Source organism: Chelmon rostratus, chromosome 7, assembly GCF_017976325.1.
Source record: "Chelmon rostratus isolate fCheRos1 chromosome 7, fCheRos1.pri, whole genome shotgun sequence".
In the NCBI taxonomy this organism is placed as follows: Eukaryota; Metazoa; Chordata; class Actinopteri; order Chaetodontiformes; family Chaetodontidae; genus Chelmon; species Chelmon rostratus.
This window is the reverse complement of record NC_055664.1, coordinates 18,515,808-18,538,278: the sequence shown is the minus strand read 5'-3', so window position 1 is coordinate 18,538,278 and position 22,471 is coordinate 18,515,808. Positions and strand designations below refer to the sequence as shown.

The 22,471-nt window shown below is 44.8% G+C and overlaps 1 protein-coding gene across 7 annotated transcripts in view; it reads right to left on the bottom strand.

The window, feature by feature from the left end:
* The window catches only part of LOC121609706 (muscleblind-like protein 1), a 61,691-nt gene that overhangs the window by 8,445 nt on the left and 30,775 nt on the right, over positions 1–22,471 (bottom strand). For all 7 annotated transcript variants that reach the window (XM_041941407.1, XM_041941401.1, XM_041941405.1 and 4 more), the window contains exons 3-5: positions 8,488–8,658; positions 4,080–4,298; positions 325–564 (exon numbers count right to left, since the gene is read on the bottom strand). In XM_041941407.1, the coding sequence (XP_041797341.1) occupies positions 325–564; positions 4,080–4,298; positions 8,488–8,658 (630 nt within the window). The remainder of the gene's footprint in view (positions 1–324; positions 565–4,079; positions 4,299–8,487; positions 8,659–22,471) is intronic.

Sequence of the window (22,471 nt, the reverse complement as noted above, 5' to 3'; positions counted from 1 at the left end):
TGAAGGGGAGCAGGAACAGAAGAGACTGGGATGTGTGCTGCGAGATTGAGGAAAAGCAAAGGGCAGAAGACTCAAACAACTGCACCCATAAGAAGTCCCCAAATAACTGTGGCTGCAGTTTGTGCTCAGAAACCAGATATGACACTAGAAGGGCTTAATTATTCGTTCTGCATGAGAAATCAAGCCTCAGTTTTTGAAATTGGTGCACGAACTTTACTCTAGCTTGCTCATATTTTGTTTTAAGTGAGAGTAATTCCTCCGGCTGCACTCGGCTGAGGCGAAAGCAGATGTTCTTTGTGTTGTGATCTGTGGGCAGATACCCACCATGGCTGCAGCAGCCGCTGCCTGGTTGACTTGGTGTTGGGCGGCTTTGATCTTGGCCTGCAGGTGAGCCGGGGGGTGGAAGTACTTGCACTTCTCCCTCGAGCAGCGGCCCTTAATGTAGTCCATACACACAGTGACTGTGTTGTCGTTGGTGTCAATCATAGTGCTATCTGCAGGGTGGGCAAAGCGACAGTCGTTCTCGCCACGTGTGCAGTTACCCCGCTGGTATTCCCGACATACCTGGTGCACAGAGATATGCAAACAAACACACATTTTCTGACTTTGATTTTGTTTTCATAAAGATGGAAAACACACAGGGATGCACACAAACACCAGAACCCCCCAGCACAAACACACACTCACGCATTATGAAGTTACTATTCACTTTACTTCACATCTGACGAAATAATCAATCTGTTCAGTCATTTCAGAACTTGACAATCACTTTACCAGACAGAGCTAACCAATCTTAATGACATGTTCGGCCATTACTGTTGATTGATAAGCAGAGCAGACCGTAACCAGCGTTTACAGACTCATCAATCACACAGCGTTCATCCATTATTCAAATGAGCTGTGTTGTTGTTGTTGTTGTTCCTCACAGAGACAGAAGGGGGCAGCATCTGCGTGCAGCAGCTGTCCATTGACTGCCTCAGCCTGAATGTAGAGGCTCAATGAGGCTCATGGGAAATATGAGGCTGGTTACCCTCGAGGGAAGCTGTGGCTGACGTAATCGCCTACCCACACATCATATTACGCACACGCGCACACACACACACACACACACACACACACACACACACAAACCATAGCCACGTTTCCATCATTTTTGGGGACATTACATAGACTTACATTAATTTCATGGAGACTTAACCTAACCATAACCACTACTTGCCTAACCTTAACCCTTAATCTAACCTTAATGATTTACATTATGGGGACTTGTGTTCTGTCACCATAAGAAAGACGAGTCCCCACAATGTGACTGTGTAAACAAATTTATGTCCCAACAACATGAGCAATACATGTCCACACAAACACACTTGTGTTTCCATCAATTTTGGGGACATTACATAGACATGCATTAATTTCCTGGAGACTCACCCAGGCCATAACCCAAGTCCTCACCATAAAATTTAATGATTTACATAAAAGGGACTTGCAATGTGTCCCCTTAAGGAAGACAAGTCCCTACAATGTGACTGGGTAAACCGATTTATGTCCCCACAACATGAGTAATACACTTCAACACACACACACCTACACACACAAGGTGGCTACACATATAAATTATGAGGCAGCGTTTTTCCCAGAATTAAATTTTGACACTTAAATAGCTATGCGATAACTTAAGATCTCCGTTTGAGCACAGACAGCCACCGCTGTGTCTGAATCACATTCAGACTCCGATCCCACACCAAATGAAATGTAATTTCATGCTACGTTGTATCGATCTATCAGTTATTGTGATACAACAAGACATTTACCAAATGTCTGTTTACCGGTCTCACTGTCTGCGTGCATAAAGGATTTGATTTGTGCTGGAACGGGTGCCAGACAAAAGGCCACCAGCGCCGTTATCTGCAAGCTAACCCTGCTCCGTCTGCTGTCATGACAGCTCATCATCCACCATCACCGATCTGCGTGAGCGATGGGGAAGGAGTCTCTCCCCCTGTCCGTCCCTCCCTTCTCTTATGCACTTCACTCGTGCATGTTCACATACGAATGTACAACACGTGCACACTCACACATATCAATTCCCCACCACTGCCACCATCGCCACTGCCGCTACTGGTCTTCCTTTTTTTTTTTTTAAAGAGAGACTGCCTTGTTGTCAGGCAGATGTTGGAGAGGCGAGTGAGGGAGGGAGGAAACAAGAGAGTGGGAGGAAAATGTAAAAGTGGTTGATGAATAAAGAGTAAAGGACAGGGAGATGGGGATCAAGGAGACAGAGTGAGAGTCTTATGGGATGGAGAGAGTGTGGCTGGCCTGGAAAAAAAAACTGGAGAAGACAGAGAAGAGTAAATGCGCTCTCTGCACCAGGTGTGGACCTGCGTGCTTTCTCAACAGCGCTTAATCATGCATTAGAGAGAGCTAAACCAGTGGAAGTGCTTAGTCGGACAAACAAATACAGCGCCTGTTAATCATATTTCTGTCCCCATGGTAAATGTCCCTCTGGGCCATTTACATCGCCATGGTTGCAAGTAAGCAACATATGAGTTTTATGCACGCTGAAAGGCTGCAATATAGCTCCACGAGACAGAGAGTCGGAGAGAGTGCCGGGAAATATTTCTCAGGCAGAGCAGTCTGGTCGGTTGTCTTCTAAAATAGGAATTTCTCTCAGGCTCGAGGAAATAGCCTGTAACATATATCTACTGGCTGGTATGTGTGTCGGTCGCAGAATCCAAGCTATGTTTATTTTGAACAGCACACACTGGAAGCTAAAATATGGCTGGCCCTTTTCTCTGAGATATTTTTAGCGAACCTAGTTCTTGACAAATTAGGCTGGGGTATGAATTCTCCCAATCAAAAAGAGCTTCAGCAGTGCTCGCAGGCTGAGCACTACAGGCAGTGTTGACCACTGGGCGGAAATATCTCGAAGGGAAAAGCAGCGAAAGGCAGAGCAGATTTTCCCTCCACTGCCAATTATTGCATTTGGCTAATAAATATTTCATATCAGTTTGTCTGTTTACTGGACTTGCAGGACGCTTTGAATCCTTTGCCAGACAATCGTTTCGATCCACAGTCTGAATCACGACCTGCGTGTTCTTCTTCTACCAACAACAACTTCTCGCCTCCAACCTCGAGAACTTCTTCTCACCGGTCACGACTCCTCTATGAAATCCAGTCACTGCTCTCTCCTTTCTTTCTGTTATCTTCATCTCTGCTTGTCCCAGCCCCTCCCCTGATGTCCACAACAGGTCTACAAATTGATTTCCTATCTCTTCCTCCGTCTCTTTTTCCTGCCATTGACCCATTCCCTCGCTCCGCATGTCATCCGCTCCTTCGTCGGGCCCTGACACTTCCTCAGCCTCACCCCCATTAATTACCCGGCTGCCCAATGTTAAGTTTCAAATGTAACCTTCCTAACGTTCTCGCACGCCTCCTGCCTGCCTCCAACGATTTCCCCATTATTCCGCTGCGAGTGTTTCCCGGGTGGGGCTGCATAATGGATGAGATTGACTTACTGTCCAATTAATGATTATCTGAACACAGCTAGAGGAGCGGCACTCATCGGGCTTCAAATGACTGATTGCTTTCATAGAAGAATTAAAGATTTTCCTGAAAATTACACACTGATACAGTATAACTTCAGCTTGTGCCAAACAACGCCGTCCCCTGCCTGCTGATGGGATTCAGCATCAGCGACGGTAATGTTTGTAGAGAGATACTCTCATTAACGTCTCTTTCTCTTTGCTTAAATCTGGGTAATGACTGTATTATGGTAATGGGATGTAGTTACTGTAACAGAAACTGTGTACCAGATACATAATTAAAGTCTACAAACGCAAACTGTTGAGGCAAGACTTTCCAACCCATGTCTTTAATATTCAAATAGGCACAGCCCATATTTCAAAGCCCAATCTGTTTGTATAGCTGCGAAAACGACCCTCGCCGGGTAATGTTGAGTAGCGTTTTGTTAATCTATCTTTTAATCTGTGACTGTTATGAAAGTGAAAAAATAATTATGCAAATCCCCTCATCTGTGTGGTCTGTGGTGTGTGTGTGTGTGTGTGAATGTGTGTGTTTCTCACCTCCAGTCTGTCTGTCCTCATGAGTTTCTGTGCAGCGGCAGCGGCAGCAGCTGGTACGGGGACGCTGGGGTTGCTGGTGACCAGTACGGGGGCGCTGGGCAAGATGTCAGCGGGCATCAGGCCGGGCGACACGGGGCCAAGGTAAGGGTTAAACGCAGCGGCCGCCGCCGCAGCAGCGTTGACATTGGTTGCAAGGCTGGGTGTGACTGAAAACATGGGCTGTGGGCACAAGCAGAATGAGAGAGTTGGTCAAAATTGAGCGAAAACAAAAGTCTGTATATAAAAATGATGAATATTTCATTACATCTACCATTATGTATAATGCCATCCTCCAACACTCCTACTCAAATTACCCATTGAAGATATATGACAGTAGATGGTAAAATAAGAGATGTATGCAATTAACAACAGCAAAGCAGAGGAAAGGAACAGTGTTAGGGGATGTGGAGGCAAAGACGATGGCAAAAATAGACAATTAAAGGGCTCACATCTGAGGGAAAAACAAACTTCTTTGATGGCTGCTTGTCTTTCATTTGAAATAACTCATAAAGGAAGGCTACACTCTGTATGTGGTGTTGACTTTTCCGCACATGGATCAGATGGGATCACACGCTTTATACACCAGAGATCACACACATATAGGAGTAATAAGGCTGAGGGACGTCAAGCTGCGTGTGCACGGGGAGGGGGTGGGGGTGGCGCTCGACTGCAGAACCGGAGTATGAAAAAGAAAACAGCCACATTCTGTGAGAGGGAGGCTGAGGAGTGTGCCAGCTGACGTAGAGCTCTGCAAGTTTTCCCTGCACGTTCCTGACCTCGGCCCCAGTCTGAGGATTGTCTCTTGAGCCTCTGCCAACACGCCACAGTGAGTAATAGAGCAGGAAGTTTTGGGAGGAATGTAGCCATGGACAGCTACAATCCTCCCCAAACCTCCTCTTAGCTCTGGAATGACTCAGGCAATCAGGAATAATGACTGACACTGTAACTCTTCCAGTGCTGCCCTCTGGGACGTCTGAAGGATTGCGACCCGGTCGGCATGTCTCTCAAGGTGGTCAGAAATCAGTTTGCATGTTGTTTGCAGCTCCGGGTTAGGATGAAATAGGCATGACGTCAGTGAAGAGACTCACAGTCACGAGGTCGTAACAATGCAGTGATCTCATCCTGCAAAAAGTTTCTGACCCTGCTGACGGCCTTTTCTGGAATATCTCTTCACGTAGCGCAGAATAATTTCCAATAACGACAGGACATTTGAGACTCTTGCTATAAATCACAGTCGCAAGCAGTTGTGTTAAAGCTGAGCACATTTACACAGTAGGAACAGAGAAATATCTCAGTGCTTCCTGCCAGCAAAGTGGTCGCAGCAGTGTTTGTGTAGCTCAGAAAGATTTACCCTTTTACACACCCTCATATAAAATGCAGCACCTTCGAAAACAAAGCTAAAACACACTGAATGTGGACTGCAAATAAAAACACAATAACATGATGAGAAAAATCTTCAAAGTTCTGATGATCTTAGACTCAACACCTCCCTGCACCTCCCACCCAAACATGGAAATGCATCCAAATACACAAGTCAGACACAACTGAAGTGCTCTTTCCTTGTGGCTTTTACGGTTTTATTTCACTTATTTTTAAACACTCTGCGCCAAACAGCTACACCAGATTTCCTTGAGGGAAGATTTGCGATTGTGAGTGAGTGAGTGATACAGAACTGTAGACAGATATAATTGTGACGGGGGCCGTCGGCTGACGTCAACTCTGTAATAAAAATCATCATGAGTATCATCATTCACAGCCAGCTGTAATGGACCCTAATTACTTCACCCTCTGCACAGTTCAACGCTTGAAATGAAAGCACTCTCCTACGCACATGGAGGTAGGGGGCAGAGCCAAAGACAAAAAAAAGTGGGAGAGCAGCACATAAAATGTGGTAGAGAAGCTGAGGAAGCTGGGGGCAGGAAGCTACGCTAAAGACACAAGGGAGCGATGGAGGAAGAGTCTGATTCCTGGAAAGGCCGGTACCCAGTTTTAGACTTTATTCCCTTTGTTCACAACATGGCTCTCCTCACTGCTGTTGTCCTATCTCACTTTACCTCCCCGTCTTTACTCCGTCCATTTATCTCATCCTGCCTCGCTCTGTCCTCCTGCCTCCTTTCTTCTTCTTGCTGTGTCCCTCTCTGTCAGCCTGTCTTCCTCCTCCTCCTCAGCTCTCCTAACTTTCTCTCTCCCCATGACATAAACAGAAAGGGAAGGCTTTGCTGTCCCAGGGAGATCTATTGCTTTTTTAAAACCCTTTCATGGCTTCCTCTGTTCCTCTCAATGGGCCTCTCGACTCAGCCCCTCTTCCCCAGATAAGGGTGATAAGCCATCGGCTAAGTGTGCACGTGCGTGTGTGCGCCCGAGCGTGCAGCATCTGAGGCTCTTTGAACAGTCTGAGACAAATTCACTCCAGTGCTCTCACTTAAACATAAAGGGACGGAGGAGAAGACGGAGGAGCCACTCCCGGCCTGACTGACAGGTCTCATTGACTGTGTGAGGCCTCATGGAGCGGGCGGGGAAGGATTCATTTGAGCTGGCCGACTGGGGCTCCGACCATCACCTTGAAGACCCTCGGAGCGTGCAGCACACACACACACACACACGCAGAGCCTGATGTCGTTTGCCGCACATGTGCACGGGTGTGTGTGCGTTGATGTGTGTGTGTGTCTGTGTGCTAATGATCGCATGATAGTATTTTATTCTTCACTGTGTTAAAGTGCTCCCACAGTGGTGATAAGCATTCAGTGTGACACTTTAAAACTCAGCACTGAAACAATTAGTCGATTGATTCGTTGATAATAATCAATGAATCATTTAATCTATTTTTCAAGCAAATTTCCCAAACGTTCTCTGGTTCCAGCTGCTCACATTTTGCTGCTTTTCTTTATTTACATCATTGTAAACAAGACATATCTGGGTTTTGGACTATTTTTTTTTTACATTTTATAAACTGAACAATTAATCCATTAATCAGGACTGGAGCTGCCAGACTAACGTTTCATAACTTGCAGCAAGACATGAATTTAAATGATTATTAGACAAAAAAAAAAAAAAAATCACATCTCACAGACTTCCTCACAATGTTTCTTTCTTTCATTATTATTATTTATTTTATTTTTTTTTCAGTCAAGACTAAACTTTAACGCTCAGAATAAATGAGCCTGTGAATTCTTATACAGCTTGATATTTGGTCATTTTTGGCTGGTTAACTGAAAATAAAGTCAACATATAGAATCAAAACGATGATCAGAATTTCATCACTGGTCTAGTGCTGATTATGTGAGTGCAGCATGATTGGCTGGCATAACAAAGCTAATGCAGAACACTCAGAGTTCAGTAATTAATTCGACTGAAAAATCCTCATTAAAGTGTCATAATGAATTTCACGAAGCGTTCAGTCGAATTCAGCTCTTCTGCTCACAGAATCACGAAGTGAATTTGTATTTGTTCTTTAATTTTTTTGAAGTGTACTGAATTAATTTCATCCTCTAGCCTGTTGTAAAACATGCAGGTCACATGATGCCCTCTGGCCCAAAAAGACGTTACAAAAATGGTTTTCTGAGCAACACAAATACTCAGTATGCAGTATCTAAATGTGAGTCATTATTAACAATCAAGAAGTGTATGAGGCGTAATCATTTTCGTGTCGTTCTTGTCTGATGGTGGCCAGCGGGACGTCAGCCGGCTTGGCCAGAGAACAACTAACTGGAAACGCAGGAGCCCAAGGACGCCTGCAAACCATTTACTCCTTATGCACTAGTTTTCATTTTGTTCATGAAAAGTATGACTAAGTATGTTTGTCAGCGACCTTTTTTTTCCATGACTAAGAGATGATGATGAGACTCACCGATGTCATTAAGCAACAACCGTGACTGTATCAACATTTGCGGACAAAAATATTAGTCTGTTTTTCTTTTCAGTGCAGTAGCTCAGTTTCCTGTGCTGCATGGGGCATATATATGTGTGTGTGTGTGTGAATGTTAGTCAGTGTTGCAAGTATCTGTTGTCAGTGGGGGGGGGGGGTGTGAAACTGTTGCAGGGCAAGTAAGAAGAATGGGGCGCCATCTGGAAACAGGTCTTTTTATACATTAAACCATAATGTGATAAAAGATCTTGGTCAACTTACAATGAAAAAGCTTTATAGAGGTTGAAGCATTCTTTAAATTTATTTGCCGTTCTTGCTCTGACAGTAACTCCTGATAAATTTTAAGGCAGCTTCAGGAAACTTAGAAAGCCAGGCTTGTGTCAGATCAGCAGACCCAGAAGTGTGACCCTGTCTGTACTTGTAAGCTTCCACAATATGCAGAGCGTGTGCACCCCGTGTGTACGAGCGTTTCCTGCATTTGTTCGTGCACGCGTGTCCTCTCACCACTGGCTGTAGCTGTGTGCCGGGCATCATGGCGTTGGCAAGCTGCATCTGCTGGGCCAGCATGGCCATGTTTTTCTGCTGGATGAGGTTGTTCCTTCCATTGATCTCCAGCTGCGTCTTTAGGTGTGGAGGAGGATGCAGGTACTTACAGTTCTCCCTGGAACAGCGGCCCTGGTGGGGTGAGAGAGGAAGAGGAGGACATGGGAGGAGACAAGGAGGGCAAGAGAGAAAAGAGGGAGGGATAGGGAGGATGGAGACACGGGAAGAGATGGATTAGAATAATGTTTCTCTGAACTGTTGCCTAATGTAAAGAAGTAATGAGCCTTGACTCAAGTTGCTGCCCTCCCATTTAGCAGGTGCTGACCGAACAGCCCCGACATGTGGGCCTGCCACTGGGTTTGTCGTGAAGAAGACCGATCAGTTCTGCTTACTTCTCCCCCCTGCATGACCTAAGCCGCGCGCTCGCTACCTTCCCCTATCTTCTCAACGTCCCATCAAGAGACAAATTAGCTTCATGAGCGGAGATAAAGGGGATTAGCTGTCTGTCTGCTTCTGCGAACAGATTGTAATACACAGAGCGAAAGAAAAAGAGACGAGCGAACGATGCACCGTTACACTGAAGACATGGATACTCTTCATCATCTGGTCATCTTTTTAATTATTGTTGGATCAGTATACAATATCAGAAAATTTGGGAAATATCACAAATCGCGATCTTTTAAAGCTTGATGTTACGTCTTTAAAGTGCTTGTTAGTCCAACCAGGAGCACATCCTCACATTTAAGAATCTGAGAATTTACTGTTTCAGGGTCTAGCAATAAGGACTGCCCGATTGCCCGGGGCCAGTAAAAAGTTACACAATAAGCCAGTAGCCTGATGGGGCCAGTGCTTGAAAAAGTACAAAAAAAAAGAAATAACTCTCCAGACATTGCAACACAAATCACTTTACCTCTGGTCTGCTCTCTCACACTGACAGGCTTGTTTACTTCATAGATGAATTGGCCCTAAAACAAGCTACGAGTCGAAACGCTAAAGCACATTTATTGCATCTTGACGTTGAGAATGATGACTCCATACATGCAGCTGCCCTGTTGGGTACCCAACAGAGTCTGACAAGTCAGCAGCGTTTCTCATCAGGCGGACAACGATCGGAAACAGTCGCTTTTGTTCGGGCCAGTAGATCTTGACCCACGTGCTGAACGCTGAAAATCATTACCGGCTCAATCATTCACACTATTAATTTTTATTCTATGTCGTATACTTCTGTTTTGTTCCATCTAATTGCTTCATTGGTTTATATTGTTAGATGATTCTGTATTGATTGCTCATTCAATTGATGTATTCATTTGATTCATTAGACTACGTTGTAATGTATGATTGTATCTGTCGCAACAAAACTTGATTTGATTTGTTTTGACATTTCTGCTTGAAAACTGACTAAAAATATTATACACAATATATTAAACATAATAAAATAGATTATCAAAATAGCTGCAGACCGATTAGCCCGTTGATCGATTGACGCATCATTTCAGCTCTAATGTTCATCCTGAGCAGTGAACTGTTTTATTCAAAAGGTCATTTTTTTGCTTTTCTTGAGACAAATTATGTTACAAAGAAAAGAGGCTCAAGTTCAGAAGGGTCAAGAACAGCTGAGTAAGAATACAGACAGGAAAGTGAAACGGGGGAGCAAGAGTTTTGGGAATTTCAATTAGCAAAGACCCCGGCTCCCCTCCGTCCCACCACCGTGCGGGCTGCATGTTTTTACGAGGCCCAGTCAATCACTATTGATCTCCCAATTGTGACACATTATTTAACGTGTCGATACTTTACGTCATTTCTGGAAGAGAACAGTCTGGAGCAGCGATGTCGGATCGATTCGCGATTGGAGACCCCTGCGACAATAAACATACACACATCATGGCGCTCTATCTAATATTCTGCTCGTGTCCACAGACGGTGCAGCGTGTACGTCTGGGTGCTCGGTGCTGTGGGTGATTATATTCATCCAGAAGCCGGCAGCCCAAGGGGAGAAGGAGGGAATGTAATTTACACTCTCATAATGCCTGCTCCGCTGAACACTCCCCCTGATAGGTGTAATATTTTAGATCTCTCCTCCTCTTTTTTTTTTACTCCCCCTTTCCCCCTTCCTTCCCTTCCTTCCGCCTCGATCCCCCGTACGCTCCCGAGCCCCATGCTGATATTTGCTCTCCTCATCGTGAATACAGAGCGGTGGAAGTGCAGAGGTGCTGTGATCTGTTGTGCTGTGATCTGTGTATGTGAACATGCTCTTGTACTGTATGTGCGTAGAATGTGCAAAACCAGGACGCTGCCTTTGCCTTTCTTCTTGTCTCGCCTCAATCTTGGCCCATCGAAACGCTTCTCTTCCCATTACTCCTTTGTATAAATCTACTTCCATGGGGTTGGGGAGACCAACCCTGCAGCAACGCCACAGCACCACCTCCCATGGGGAATTAAAGGCTGGCTGTCATGCTACTGCTTATCTCAGTGAGATTACCTGCTGCCCACTGCGGCCCACTATGACACCTGCTTTCACAACCTAACACATACGCTCTCCCACTCTTCCTCTATTCCTCCCACCTCCCTTCCTTTCTCTCCATCTCGCCCTCTTATTTCCTCATGCAGCCTGATCTGCCTAGCGACAGCGGGAGAGGTACTTTGCATTGGAGCGCGGCAGAATGTCAAGAGTTCTCCCAGCATTTTCATTGGCTGGGAGCTGAGAGCAATAATAGTCCCAAGCCTGCTGATTGGCCTAGAGGCACGCATTAACAATGCTCCTAGTCTGGCCCGCGCCTGTGTGGCTGTGATTATTGATCAGCGCTAATTGGTTAATGTCTTTTGATTTTCAAGGCACATTCCCTCTGGGTGAGTAGACTCTAGCATGTCAACTACAGCTGTGTGTGTGTATGTGTGTGATTAACTTGGACAATGCAGAGCTTATCATTACATAAAATCTCCCACATTGAGGGAAATCTCTGCATCAGTTTGTATGCTTTAAGGCAACTCTAAGCAGCTTAAATCAATATTTTTTTCTTCGACCACACTATGTGTCATTTGAAAGGTGTCACTAAAACCCACCGAGGATCATCACCAAACTCTGCAGTATTTTCAGCATCTTTCAGATCATTGTTTCGGTTTTCAGTTTCAGTTTCACTCTCAACTTCATTTCTGGACACATCAGGCAGCTGGTTTCATCAGCAAAGCTCTTGAAACCCTCCGTTTGCTTGGCCACTAGCTGGTGAACATCGTGGAGCGTCTAGCAGCTATAGCTATAAGACTGCGAATGCTAATTTTGCTCTGTGTTCACTGGATGGGAAAAATAAGCAACTTTTTGCTTAAACAAACGATCATCTGTGTTTACAGATTTTGTCTGAGTGGGCAAAAATCTGTTATTGCAGGTTTAAATAAGTTTTAAACATTTTTTTTGACATTCGGCTACATTTGGGAATAATGATGAGCTGCAAAACTCATGCAGAAACCTTTAAATGATATGCAATGACATTTTCAAAATAAAACGCGGTTTGAACAAATAGCCAAAGGCGAATTTGAAAATGGAGGGAATTTCATCTCCAACACTTGAAAAGCCTTTGACCTTCTCTTGGGAAACCGTGATTAAAGAACATTTTGTGGCTAATGAATGAATATTTAGCAGCTAAATCAGCGGACTGAATACAGGAATCTTCTGGCTGAGAGGAAATTAAAGAAGGGAGGAAAACACAACATTATGATTAATAAAAAAAAGAAAAGTTTAAAAAGTTAGGGAATGTTCTTATTCTGATGGTTTTGGTCCTCTAAATTTTTCAAGGGCAAGGCCGGTGGCATTAAATGTGCTTATCTGGCTGCTCAATCAGTTGTAGCTGCAGAATAATACAGTGTTAAATGTTGCTACAGAACCACTGTTTATCATCATGAGTACAATAGATGATCTTGTTCCTTGGAGATAAACACCACTGTGGACACGTGAGCTGGGCCAAGTATTATACATGTATACTTGCAGAGAATTCACCTCAGCTGCACTTGGATAGGTCAGCACCTTGGCATAGTCTTATCCAACCAGTAGCCTGAACGATACAGGCCTGCGTGAGCCTGAGGTCCCCACCAGTCGCTGCCAGTGATGCTAATGTCCTGACGTCCCTCCTGCCTCTTTTCTCTGCTGTTTTCCCCGCTGTCTAAACAGTGTCAATGCAGGTTAATGGTGAGCCTGTCTGACAGAAAGCAGCGCTCCCTCTGGCTAGACTGTATGACTAAAAGACAGTTGACTCTGTTCTGCCTTCACCTGCCTGCCTGTCCTCTGCTGAGACGCTAATATGCTAACAGACTACCTGCATCTGCCTCTCACGTACTCTCTCGATTGCTCCGTCTTCCTCATTGTCTCCCCTTTCTGCCTCCCATCCTACCAGGTGATTGTCTGACTGGTCAGCTCTCACAGCAAGCCTTTGCAGCAAAACAAATTCTATCCTTTCTTCACTGAAAGCCTCACAGCATCTTTTAACACGTCAGGCCGAGGTTTCGGGAAACAGCCGCACACAGGAGCCTCATCACCAAATATAGATTCTGAAAGTTGCGAACCAATTTGCTTTTGCCGGGTTTTGGCTGTGAGAAAGTTTCACTGGCAAGCAATTAAAAGGAAAGAGAAGCAGCTGTCACAGTCCCACTCTGAAGAGCATGTGTGTGCATGTACGTGCTGCGGGAACGGAGCACTCTGCACTTATAAATCACCTTGGCCTCATTACACAAGATATCTTTCAGCCATATTTCAGCTCCTGGACACACACTCACATGCACATATGTGTGGTGCACACACAGACACACTACTGTTCCTTTTTAGGATAATATAATAAACAGCATGGGGTTGCAGAATGTTATTGATGCTCATTAATCAGTGCAGCAGAGAAAATAAAGTAAAATTTATTCCCAGGTGACTACATAAAAACGCAAGTACGCGTACACACGAACACACAGGCGCATCCTAACCTTGAGTTACTTCAATTACCAATGCCATATTTTCGCTGTATTATCAGGTGTCACATGTGTGGCTGCTTCTGCAGCAACAGGGTTTTAATCAGCATCACCTAATCCTCCGTGACAAGGTTACATCGGCGAGGGCGTCTACAAAAACAACAGCGAGTCAGGACAGTGCGCACTGGATTTTATTTTTTAACCTTTTAAGTCCCGGCCTCTGGACGCGCCGTACTTTAAAGCTGGTCTAATTGTTGATGTCATGTTGGGGGTTTTTTTTGCATCTGATAAGAAAAACAATTCAGTAATCACAAATGAGGCACAATTGTTGAATTTAAGTAGATCTGCACTCTGTCTGCAATGCTTAATCCAGCAGCACTGCTTCACTGCACCCACCGTAAAGATGCTGCTGGAAATCTGTCGCTCATTTTCTTTGCGGCCACAGTTATTTACATCATGTTTGTTCCTTTTTTCTCCCCGTCTCATCTGTTTGATCCAAGTCCTTGAAACGAGGGGTTTCGTTTGAAGGACACTGTCATAAATGTTCAGGAAGTCTTGTTGGTAATCATCCAAAGTACAAGAGGCTTGTAACAACCTTTGTCAAAGTAAGGGTCAAAGCACTTTGGATCAGATGTTTATGAAGTCACTGAATTACTATGTGTATTACTATTACTGTGTGTGTGTGTGTGTGTGTGTGTGTGTGTGTGTGTTCGATGGGGCTATGTGATCAAAACCCCAAACTTTCAGTATTATTTGTTGCCTGTGGTAGTCTGGCAGCTCTCTGAAGGATGTGTCTGCGGAATCCCAGAGAATAAAACCTGTGGCAGAATTCCACTCACGGACTGGCAACAGAGACAAAAACAAGAACAGAGGAAGAGGAAGGTAGACACTGAGAGACAGGAACGAATAACAGACTGAAGGAGACAGACAGGCAGACAGAGAGAGACAGGTGTGGAGTGTGCTTTTCCTATTAATATTAATCAAAGCAGTCTGTCTGAGTGATTTCAGCGGTGTCTTTGCTGGCAGATATCTACATCCTCCAAGGGTTGAATGGCGCAGTGCTTTCCACCAGGCCCTTCTGTGTGTTAACGGCCGTAATCACCCTTTGATTCTAAATGATCTTTTAATCTACCCGTCCAGAACGACTCATTCCGACCGAACCTCGCGTAATCCAGCAGCCTCTGATCTTTTCTGCATTCCCTCTCCGTGCTCACGCTGAGCCTGAGCTCCCCTCAGACCGCGGCTGCTGCCGTTCGCCGCTGCGAACACCGTGACCGGTGTGACAACTGTAGGGCTCAAGTCTGGACGGCCACCGTCCCGAACCCCTGCGCGTTATTAATTCTCTCCCAGTCTCACTGCCCCTCCCCCCCCTGCTCCCGAAGACAACCATCAATCAAGAAAGCGGCGTCTGGGTGAGGGCCGTGATGAGAATACACACACAAACACACACACACACACACTCACGCACACACACATGTGCTTTTCTTGACCAAAGGTTCCTGTTGGCAAGTGTACGTCAGAAAAATTATGACATCAGACACAGCACAAAGAACGGCCTGTCTGAGGACTGAGAGTGCTGCCAGGCTGGCCAGTAACACACACATTCACACACACACACACACACACACACACACACACACACACATTAACGCAGCACATTTATTAAGCAATACACTCCAGCTGCAAACCACTGACCCATTACGCCACATACATATTAGGAAGTAAACCTGATGACAAACATGTTTTTTTTTCCTTTGAGGAACAAACATCCTGTCTTCTTTGTCTTCTCTTGCTTCTTAGAGCCACTGCTGATATTAGATGTCTATATAAGTCTCATTAACTCTTTCCAATCATTTATCAAATCTGGAACAGCCCTGGTGCATTAGTATAATAGCCTGGATCAGTTAATGGCCTTAAAACCTCATTTAGCTGGGCATGGGGATAAGCCTCTGAGACAACGACAAAGATAGATATGTTGGACAGACCAATCGCAGGTGATGACAGATGGAGGTGACACAACAAAGCTGGTCGAAACTATCACTGAAATAAAATAGCTGGCGAGTGCCCAGAAAAGCAGCGAGGCTCCTCTACGTCACAAATCACGGCAAGTCCGTGGAAAGCTTTTAGCCGCAGTGCTCAATTAGCCAAAACACCAATTACAGCTCCCAAAAGCACTACTTAGTCTGGCAGTGTGTTAGCATGTTTTGGGTGGGTGCGGGTACAAAATCGTTAGCACAGGAAGCTAATGATGGGGCAAAATCATTAGCCGCCATGGCTGCTGACAGCACTCTCTGCCACTGTCAAGCTGAGCCGTTCCCTGTTTTTGTTATTCACTGTTGCACATGGCTGGCTCAAGTGGGCCATGTTAAACCAACATTTAACTGTTAGTGTCAGTGTTTTTCATGATCAGTGATGGAAACTTTGAAAAGTGCTCTTTGTGTCCTCTTTCACATACATTTTAAACTCCACACTGTAATATTTACAGGTTAAAAATCTGGTTAAATGTAACTTTTTTCAGTGTGCTAATTTGATAGCAACATAAAGATTGTGACGTTGTTGGTGTCTGATTAGAACAGCTGCCTCCCACTGATTGATTGATCTTCACATTAATTGTTCAATACATTTAAGTAATTTAAGTGACAGTAAACAGAGAAAAAAACGCCCATCAGTCTGACCGTGCCTGTGGATTTCCAAGGACATGCAGGTTCGGTAAGACTCCTTTTAAATTTCTTGTGGCTGTGAATGTGTTTCATTACATGTTAAGCACGTGACACACTGTCTCACCCTGCTTTATTTTCCTGCAGCCTCCCCACCGCCCTGCAAGGGATAAACAGGCACAGAGAACAGATGGGCATGCGCGGGCCAGGTTTTGATTTGTTCACCCCGAAGCTGAAGTTCTGATCCTGCACAAGCTTTAATTAACATCACCTGTGCGATCAAAATAATTGTGTGAGCACAGGAAGGGGTAATGCCGCGTTCACATCATTGTGCAAGCATAATTATAAGCAACTGAGTTACAAAAACTGTCCTGCTAGCTGTAATTCTGAGTCGCACATATTGGCAATTTTAAGTCGTTTTAGACCAATCAGCATCCTATGGGAAACTACTGGCAGCTATTGGCAGCTCCAAAAGAGGTTAGCATAGCTGCTGCTACAGCATCAGGAGAGTGTTTCTTCATTAAAAGAAAAACAAAGAACGTCATTGAAGGTTTTCCTCCTGTCTGGCTTCGGCAAGAATCACACAACAACATATGGCTCGTTGAGCTGATTGGTCGAAGTAAGCCAGTGATGGACGCTGATAGACAGATGGTTCGTCCAATCACCTGCCAAGTATTTTTATTTTTTTTTGAAAGTGCCTACCCTTTTCCAAAAAGTTTCCAAGGACGACTTCCCAGATGGTTGTGTGTAAGAAACCATCTGGCGCGTCAGGTTAAATGTCTTGGTGACAAGAACTACCAAGGTGTCAACAAAGCCACGGCCATCGCTGGTAGTTACGTCTAAATAAAATGCAATATTAATGCTTTTAATGGACACGATTCAGCTCATTTAAAAGGAGCATTGCACATGATTTTACTAGATGGCAGACAGTGAGGGGCAACCACGTTGGAAGGTGTATTAATGAGGTTTTTACTGTTCTTCACATTTTGCTGACATTGCGAGAATGCCAGTTTAAAGTCTCCAAACACCGCACGAGGAACGAGCAAGCACTTTGTGAAGTAACCTTACCTGGACAGACGTTTCTGTGGCCACTTAAGTGAGGATCAAGTTCCACACGTAGTTTAATGAACTGCAGCGTTTGCTGTTCGCTCCATAACTGCAAGCAAGACTGTTCTGTTGCTGCAAATCGACATATCTGGGAGTCACGAACAAGTACACATGGTGACATTTCTGTTTATAGTTCCAGAAAACAATAGATTTTAGGCAACTGCCTTAATGTGCTGTTTTGACATCACAGCGCTGACACTTTATGGGTTATTCCTCTGAACAAAGTCTGCAGATTTCCTGATCTACAAAAAGTGTGTTCACAGAGGGGGCAGCCCTGAACCCTCGAGACCCCGATCCTCATTGGACCCTTTTGTGGTTGGATAAATAAGTCGTACCTATCTGTTTCCGGAGCCTTTGAACGTGAACACCCCCACGGTCAGAAGAGTCAGCATCATTAGCATTTGAGGAATAAAGTTGGAGGTGAGCAAAGGGATTAAATGAAACCTCAAAGTCACGGAGTCAGCAGCAGAGCCTCCTTTTCATGTGCGCTCATTCCGCTGCTCTTTCCACTGACTCGGCTGTGGTCGTGTAGCCCAGATTTGCAAAATTTGCTTGAAAAGGAGGAGTAAAGTAGTCAAAATGAGAAAGTCTCCCTCTCTCGAGGGTGCAGCATAGGTGGCGAGTGTTGTCCCGGCTCCTGTGGGAACGTCATTGTAGAATTGTGTAAGGCAAAGTCTCTAATTAGCTTTGTTCTCATTAAGGTCTACAACACTATCTCCCCTCAGACAAACACACATTTACCAGCACACATGCACACACGCACACACACACAGTGATGCAAAGAGCGACAGGCCATCCCACAGCCCCTGAGATCTGGCCCTTCTTCTCCATTTCTCTTTCAATTAACCCTCTTCCTCCATCCCCTATCTGTTCATCGTTTTTCTCTTTGCCTTCATCTCTCCTTCACTCTCAGCTTGAGCATTCTCTGTTCACAATCTCCAAAGTTTAGTCTAATTCAGTTTTATCTCCCATTCACTGTGCCAAGGAGGCAGGCAGAGAGCAGAGCCATTAAAAGGGCCTTAATGGAAGACTGGTGAACAGGCACACAGGATTCAACAGCTTTTAGGCCTAATTATTTTCTGCCCATCTTTGTAAGACTCATTCTGCAGATATATGGGCCTCCTGGCAGCTGGGAATAGACCTCTTTCTTTTCTTTCTTTCTTTCTTTCCTTTTTTTTTTTTTTTTTACATCTAAACCTGCCTCCTTTTTTCATATCTCGATCTTCAGCTATTTTCTTCTTAGATTGCTTCGCAGCCATTGTCATCAAGTGTTCAAGTTGGCCGAGAAAGATCTTTTTGAGAAACTGTTTCTATTCGAGGACGGCGACGGAGAGAAAATCTGAGTGGTTAAAAAAAACAGAAAAAAAAAGATGAAGTTGTCCTCGTGAATGAAGCAAAGATGCTGGCTGACTAAGACCGGCGGCTGTCTTCGGTTTGTGCTGTGATCCTCAGCAGCTACGCAAAGTGGCACCAAAAGTGAAAACAAAAGACGCCGCCGGCTACAGAGGAGGGCGCTGGCGAAAGCTGCGTAAGTGGACACAAACAACAAACGCAGACGCTAATGTGCCCGCTTTTTATCATGATCTGAGGAGGGGTTTGGTTTCAGATGGAGCCAGGATCCGATGCAGCAGAGTCAGAGGGCTGGAATGTTCTATTCTATTCTACGTCTGATGAGTCATCGGGGACGTGGCAGATAAACGCGAGACCACACCCTGAAGCCAGCGAACAGAGGGAGAAAAAACTGAGAGAAAGTTGTCACATGTGAGTAGAGACATCTTTTCCTACGAGCATGTCTGCCAAGCACACACACACACACACACACACACACACACACACACACACACACTCCTATTCTCCTCCATTGAAGGGTGTCACTGTACTGGCATCAGCAGCTAGTGTCATTGCCTGGAGGTTAAAGCAGATAAGAGAGGATTAGCATTCATTACTCCATAAAGTGATGATACCCCCCGCAAGCACACACACTCAGCGATGCACAGACATGCTCAAGGCACACACACACACACACACACACACACACACACACACACACGCACACACAGGCGAATGGCCAGAATTTCTCTCCATAGCGGCAGCTTCTCTTTTTAAAGACTCACCGTCAAAGCTAAACACTAAATAAAGGGAAACAGTAATACGGAGCAACGGCATGTAATCCTTTGTATCACAAACAACCGCAGAGCTGGAAAATCCTCAAACTGAAGTCTGGGGAATTCATGATCAGTTCCGACAAAGGGGGGGGGAAAGAACAAGAAAGAACACAAGAAATAAAGAAAACAAAGAACAAAGAAAAGAAACAGATGAAAAAAAAGTTGATATTTAAGAATTTGATGTAATTTATTGATGCTGAAGTTACACATTTTCCCGCAAAGAACGCAAATAATTAACAAAGCACAGTTAAATAAGTGTTGTTTCTCTCTGGACTTTGGCTTCACCGCAGCAAAGGACAGTTCAGCCGGTACCTTGGCCTGTTCCCATGAAGACACACAAGAGAGCGAACGAAACAGAGTCATTCATAGGTTAAGGATATGTTTTGTTAGAGTGATACATCATGTAGGAAAGCGTGACACAGTGTGTCTTCATTCCCTCCCACACACTCCCACACACACACACACACACACACTGAGCGACAGAGCAGAGGGCCATCACCCCTTCCTTCTCCACGTAGCGCCTTCCGGCTGCACACTCATCCACATCGATCCACATTGATCAAAGTCGGCTCGTACCACTTCAGCAAAGCGCGGGGTAACGGGGCAGGGTGATCACCTTCCCTGAGCCTCTCTCGCAGTGGACTCACCCGTTCTCAAAGCTGCCACTGCCATGTACTGTATGCAGTCACACAAGTAATGTTGTGCATCAAAGGAGCCCAAATCCAATTAAAAAGACATGAAAATTAAGGTGTGAACTAGTTCAATTTACACTGAGGTTTAAACTATTCGTATTGCACGATCACTACAGATCAGATCTGAAATCTCCGTGTCATCACAGATTTTGTGTTGTGTCGTCCAGGCCGGATTTCAAATATCAGCAGGAGAGCTGCAGCGAGAGACGCCGCGGTGACAGACAGCGTGCTGTCGGCAGACCCAACACAACACAGCTGCTGTATCTCTCTCTGATGGCTGAGCCTGATACCGCTGTAATCCCGTTAAAGCCTTTTGAAGAATCACAATGTCCAACAGCACGCCCCGCAACATGCGCTATAGCAATAAAGGGATATTACAGACATTCTTCAATCTCGGCGCGCGCTGAACAGGCGACTGACACGACTCCCGTTCACTTCCACGCTCTCCCCCTGTTATTACTTTCTCTCCATCCACACACCACCCCTCTGCCGTTCTTTCCCCTCCATCTGTCCATCACTGTCGACGGTACACCATTTGATGTCTACGCGCCCATCCATCAACCTTTCACTCTCTTTCACTCCATTTCATTGCCGCACAGTCTCTTTTCCTCTCTGGCTTTAATCTGCTTGTTGACACCACCCTCCCGTCTGTCCGTCCCTGCGGGGATCACATTCTTCGCCTCATATTTGATGTCATGATGATGCAATTACAGAAGCGGGCATTTCCGCAATCAGACTGGCTTCTTGGGTCATTTCACAGCTATTTTTGTTTTTTGCTGCAGACTTGCATGACTTGCATGTTTCAGGGCGGGGAAACAAAAAAGCAAAACAAGCGGCTTTTACAGGTCGCTGTAAGACGGCGATTCAGGGTTGATGTATTAACTTTTGGAGAGAGAAAACCCATGCAGAAAGCAGCGAAAAACATCCGCTCCATTATGGTCATGAAGGATCAATATTGCATGGAGACAAAGTGCTGCTAAACAGTGCGGTTTCTGTTAATTAGCACTTCTCTAATGATCGCTCTTTTCTCTCCTCTCCTTCTCCACTCCCTCGCTTTCTGTACTTCCCCTCCCACTCTCCCACTTTATTGCTCCCTTCTATTAGAGCCCTTTCCTTCTTTGGCTTCGTCCAAGTCTGTTGATGTTGTCCTCCTAACCAATGCTCTGCCTCTCAGCAGAGAAAACAAAGCGAGAGGAGGTATCCGAGTTCTTTTCATAAGCGTGATGAATATCCCACTCCTGTGTTTGTGGCTGATGGCTCTCAAGGATGAGATTTAATGAACCTCTCATCCAACTCTGATTATTTTCTAATTAAAGGAGTGAATGATGGGGGCAATGAGTAAATTCATGAATGCATGTTTATGACTGCGGGGGGAAAAATAAAACAACAAACATGCTAATGACAGACGCAAAGACAGAAATCACACTCAGTCGTGCCTTGTTTACTGGGCTCCCTCGGGAACGGGGGTCGTTTGGCGGAAAGAAATGTTTTCAGCGTTTAAACTAATTACAAATCTAAAATCAAATTCCTTGCATGATGTAAAATGTATGCATCCGGTGGAAATATTAAAATGTTTTCAGTTGCATTAATCAAGCTGGACCTGCCTGCTGAGAAATTGTACATCTGCGAGCATATTTTTCATTATGCGGAGCAGAGCAGCAGGTGTAGAAGTTAGAAATTTTACCACATCCATCTATCATATAGCTCAGAAAAGAAGCCCCGTCTCTTGAAAATTCTGCTTATATATGATTAGTTTGGTTTGTTAGACCAACGTGGTCAGCGTGGTTAGTGATACTGGTTCACAGTCACATGTACAGCTAGGCTGAGCTTAGGAAACAAAAGCTCTGTGGTTAAAGATTACAGTTTTGGTCACATGATGATAATAATGATAATAAAGTGAACATGTGTTTTGGCTTTTACATCTAACACAAAACCCAGATCATTCCCTAATCCCAAAACAAGTGCAGTGCGTCCCTAAGCATAAAAATAAACGATAGCATACAGCAGCATTAGAGGCTCTACAGAGGCTGAACTTAGGCACAGCGGTGGAGCTAAATGCTAACGCTAGCATGCTAATATGCAATGAAATTCCATTATATATATTGTTTATTTTCCTCCCTGTTCTTTGCATATATTGTTTATTGTCTACCTTATGTTTCTGCACTATTTCACTTATTGTTCAGTCTTTTGCATGTATTTAATTCATGTTTAAACTGGAGTCAAATTCCTTGCATGTGCACACGTACAATAAGCTGAGGTTGATGGGAATGTCTTTAGTTTTGGACGTGATGCTAGTGCTAGCATGGCACATAACATGGCACATACACATATAAAATCTATCCCCTAAAGTATAACCATTAGGAAACAGAGTGGCTCATGACAT